Raw genomic sequence first — 4,620 nt, 5'->3', positions numbered from 1 at the left:
TTCCCTTAAAAGTTATTTTTTTCAATTTAAATACTTTTAAAGCAAAAAAAAAAAAAAAAATCCCAGCTCAGGGTGTCAGTTCCAAAAACTTTTCACAGAGGAGCAGCGTGGGGGCTGGGCGCGGAATCCGAGGCGGCGTTGGTGGAGCGGGGGCCTCCCTCTTCCATCCCGCCTGCTGCAACCCCCCCCCCCCGCGGGTGTAGACCCCCCCCCCCCCCACAACGGGCGCGCTTCTCGCGCCCAGGCGCTCACTGACACTCCCTCCTTCCCATCCCGCGACCCGGACGGTCCTGGCCTCCCGGGCCCGGGGAAGTTCGGCTGCCGCGCTCCCCGCACTCCCGGTCTGCACTCTCACCTCAGCGCCCTTTCTTCCGCACCCGCCCCCCGCCCCCCGTTCTGCTCCAGGTGTCGCTAGCGGAGGGAGGTGGGAGCCGCGCTAATCCCGTGCTCCCAGCGTCGCCCTCCCCCCAGGGAGCCGCAGGGGAGGCGGCGAGCGCCGAGACTGGGCGGGAGCGCCTGGCCGCGACTGTGCACGGAGATCGGTGCCGAGCGCCCCGGCCCCCTCCCCACCAACCCCCGTCCGGGCAACTGCCACCCTCCTCTTTCCGGAGTCTCTCGGCTCCTGCGTCTCGCTCCCCGTCTCCACTTCCCAGCCCCGAGCGCGTCGCGGGCGGTGGTGGTGACGTCTGGCTCGAACTTGGCGAAGCGGAGGAGGAGGGGATGTCCTGGCAGGGGGCGCACCCCGCTCCGCTCCAGCCCCGCAGTAGGTGCTGCTGCTGGTGTGATGGCGTTGCACGCCCGCTGTCCCTCGCCGTCCTCCCTCCCTCCGCCAACCTACGCTTCGCCAGTAGCACCTCCCGCGGACCCCAGCAGCCAGGCGGGGATTGGAGGGTAGGGGGAGACGATGCTGCAGGTGCAGGAGGGGGGCTAGGGTGGAGCCAGGTGTGCAGAGGCGCCCCAGGTGGCCGGGAGCCAAGTCCTACCTGGTCCATAGCCCCCTCTGTCCCCCGCACCGCCCCCTCCCCCACACCGTCGGGCGCTCGGAGAAGTTAGACGGGCGGCTGCAGGGGCAGCAGTAAATGCGCTAGTGCGGGCGCGCGCGCGCGGTGGCGAATAAGGACCCCTTTGCCTCTCCCGCCTCCCTCCAGGACCCCGCCCCGCTCCGCTTCTCGGTTTTTCTTCCGACCCCACCTCCCCCACCGTGGGTGTGTGCGTGCGTGCGTACACCCCTGGGCACCGCCGCAGACCCCCTTTCTTATTCCTTGCCCTCCCGCGCCCCTGCCAGCGTCGGCTCCTTCCAGCCACCCTTCCCCCCAGGGTCACTATGGGGACGCGAGGGAGAGATTTGTGTTTAATTCCTGTCGCTATTCAGAGGAAAGAAAAAAAAAAAAAATAAAGGGACCAGAGGCAGCCCGAAAGCATTTTACTTCAAGCTTTTATTACTGTAGCGTAAAAGAAGTTTATATACAGGGAGTATTTCCAGCAAAACACTCACAAATGGCCTTGGAACCAGGGGCCTCCCACCTCCTGGCCCCACAGTCAGCAGCTCTGCCTACGGACGAGACCCTCACTCGGGGTCCCTAGGCTCTCCCCTCATCTCTCTCGCCCTGGACTCCTCCACCCACACCCCGTTTCCCAGGCGCCCCAGCTTCTTCCCTCTTCCTGGGGCGCTGCGAACCTCGCCAGTGCCTGTCAAGCTGGCTTCCTCTGGCCCCGAAACCGTCCCCCAAACGCCCTCTCTCTCCCCCTTTATGGTGGCTTCCTCCCGGAAACCCGGAGTACTTTCCCTCTCTCGTATTCGGCGCTGCTGCAAGCCCCCTGCGGTTCAGAACCAGCTCGTGGTCAAGACCAGTTAGAGATAGCTCGTCATCAGCAGTGGGGCTCGTGAGCACCCCAAATGGGAGGGGGGGGGGGGGAAACGACCCTGCCCACCCTTCCCCATCCCAAGCCCCTACCCCCAGCCCAGGGACAAGAAATAGACACAAAAGCAGCAGGGCACCCCCTCCCTGGGAGCGACAGGTGTGGGTGCCAGGCAACTAGGGTAAGCCACGGGCGCTGCTGGAACCCAGCTGTGCGCGAGGGTGCGCGGGCGCGGCCGAAGTCTCTGTGCTAGGGGCTCTGCTCCCGGCTGAAGGCACGCTGGCTCTTATCTCTGGGGCGGGGGCGTGAGAGAGGCAGGGGCCTCCGGGGGTGGGGGGGAGGACAAGTGGGGTGGGGGTGGGGACACAGGCAAGGGTGGCGTCACGTTAGAGGCAGCCAGGCAGGTACAGGGGAGGGGCGGTCACAGCCACAGAGTCCAGGGAGGCGGGAGAGGCTTTTCGGGCGGCTTGGCTGAGGACACGGGCTCAGCCGGCCACCCGAGGCTCAGCACGGCTGTGTCATTGGGCCCTCGGCAAACCTGACTTGGTTTGGGGCGTTTGCACGTGGGCTTCGAAGGCTCGAAGGCACCGCCCGCCAAGTTCAGTCAACGGTCCACTGATTGTTTATACTCGACGCGGCTGGCCGCCTCGCAGCTGCGCATCATAGCGCTCCAGCCAGGTGCGCAGCTCGGACACCTGGTAGCCGTCGGGGCCACGGCCGCCCTGGTACATGATGGTGCCATTCTGGACTACGTAGAGGCGCTCGAAGTAGGCCCCGTAGGCCGAGCTGCTGGAGTTGGCCATGGTGTCGAGGACGAGAGAGCAGCTGGGCGCGCCTTGCTGCAGTACCTGCGCCGCGCTGACCCGGTCCTCCAGGCTTCGGTGCTGCGGGATGCTGTAGGGCGAGTCTGTGGTGACCCAGCCGTCCGACGGGTGAGCCTCCTCGATGTAGATGATGAGGAAGTCGACGTCGCGCTGGTACTTGGTGACCAGGCGCTGGAAGGCGCTCATGCGCGCCATGAACGGTGGTCAGGTGCAGCTGCCGAAATTGAGAACCAGCGGGCGGTTTCCCCTCGCGTAGTCAAGGATGTGCTGGTTCTGGAAGCCGTTGGGCAGGACCACCTCCGAGTTGGGCGCCGGGCCGCCCTCGTGAGCCTGCTTGAAGAAATCCAACTTCTGGCCGTGCCACACGGCCTTCAGCGACGCCAGGGTGCACAGGCGGTTGTCGTCGGACACGCAGACCGGCGGGTCGTCGGGGGGCACCTCCTCGCCGTCGCTGTCAAGCTCAGCGGCGGGTTCGGGCTGACCCCGGCGGCGGCGGCGGCGGCGGCCCAGGAAATGCTTGCGGATGCACAGGAAGTCGAGGAGCCAGAGCATGAAGGCCGTGCCGAGGAAGCGCGGGAAGAGCACGAGGCACGAGGCCGTCTGGGCGCACAGCCGCAGGGAGTGAAGCAGCAGGGAGCGGAGCATGGTGGCTGCCGCCCCCGAAGCCCCCTGGGACCCGCGGCCTTCCCCCACCAGCGACCGCGGGGCGGCCCGGCGAGGCATCTGGGCCTCGGCCGTGCGGGGAGCTCGATTTATAGCCGAGGCTTCAATTGGCGGGAGACTCCACCTCCGGCCGGGGCCCGCCCCCTTGCAACTTGAGCCCGGAGGGATCACCCAGCGGCGCGGCCAATGCCTCGGAAATCGAGGGCCGAGGGCGGGGCGGCCGGGCGGGGGGCCGGCGGGGGGCGGGGCCGGGCCCCGAGGCCAGCTCTCCGGGGGCGTGGGGGGAGGGTGGTGGCGGTGGCGGTGGCGGTGGCGGCGGGGGACCCCGGTCGCGGCTGCCACCCGGGACGGGGAGCTGGACCGGGGACCCAGGCGTCCGCCGGGGAGATCCTCCGGCCAGCGCTCTAGCGCTGCGTGCGGCCTCGGTCCTGGCGGCCCAGCCCCGGCCCCGCGCCCCTCTCGCCGCGCACCTGAGCCGAGCTCCCCGGCGGCCGCCGCGCCGCGCCGGAGCTCCGGTTCGCTTCCCGCGCGCCGCCGCCAACGCCGCCCCCGCCGCTGCTGCTCGTGCGGGGCCGCTGCCCAGGTGCCGCGGGAGCCCGGGGCCGCGGCCGCCGCGCTGCTGGCCCCGGCTCCCGCCCCGCCGGGGGACGCGGGCCCGCGAGGAGGCAACTTCGGGCCCCCGCCGCCTTCCCCGTTCGCCCGCGGGCGCCGCTCGCCTCCCGCGCGCGCTCACACTCGCGCCTCGCACACGGCCGCCCCCCGCACCGCCCCGCCACGCACACCGCGCTCGGCGCCCCCCGCCGCTGCCCGAGGCCGCCGCGCGCCGTCCCGGCCGCGCCCGCCCCGTCCCATCTCGTCCCCGTTCGGCGCCGCCGTTCTAGGGTCAGCGGCCTCCGGGGCGCAGCGGGGAGGTGCGGAGGCCAGGGCCCGCGGGCCGGTTAGCGCCTGGCGCCGGAGACGGGAAGGGCTGGGGACAGCGGCGCCCGTGCCTGCGCCCCAGCCGACCCGGGAGCGCTGCGGGCGCGGGGCGCCGCGGGCGCGGGGCGCGGGGCAGCGGGCGCGGGGCGGCGGCGGCCCCGGCGGCTCTCCCACTAGGGGTAGCTGTTGCCTGAACGCCGAAGCGCTCCCCTCTCGCCGCTCTCCTCGCCCGGCGCGGCCCCGGCCGCCGGGCGCACCCGTCCCGTGCGTCCCCGGACGTTGCTCTCTGCCCCGGGAACGTCGAGACTGGAGCGCCCGAGCTGAGCCACCTTCGCCGACCCCGAGCGCTGCAGCT

The 4,620-nt window shown here is 70.3% G+C and overlaps 1 protein-coding gene across 1 annotated transcript; it reads right to left on the bottom strand.

The window, feature by feature from the left end:
- Positions 1–1,419: 1,419 nt before the first annotated feature.
- DIO3 (iodothyronine deiodinase 3) lies at positions 1,420–4,063 on the bottom strand. Its single transcript, XM_015085848.3, has one exon. The coding sequence runs from the start codon at positions 3,405–3,407 to the stop codon at positions 2,484–2,486; it is 924 nt and encodes a 307-aa protein (XP_014941334.2). The 5' UTR covers positions 3,408–4,063; the 3' UTR covers positions 1,420–2,483.
- Between the last annotated feature and the right edge of the window lie 557 nt (positions 4,064–4,620).

Source organism: Acinonyx jubatus, chromosome B3 (genome assembly GCF_027475565.1).
Source record: "Acinonyx jubatus isolate Ajub_Pintada_27869175 chromosome B3, VMU_Ajub_asm_v1.0, whole genome shotgun sequence".
Taxonomy (NCBI): Eukaryota; Metazoa; Chordata; class Mammalia; order Carnivora; family Felidae; genus Acinonyx; species Acinonyx jubatus.
Note: the sequence above shows the minus strand (reverse complement) of the source record. Positions and strands in the feature narration are given on the sequence as shown.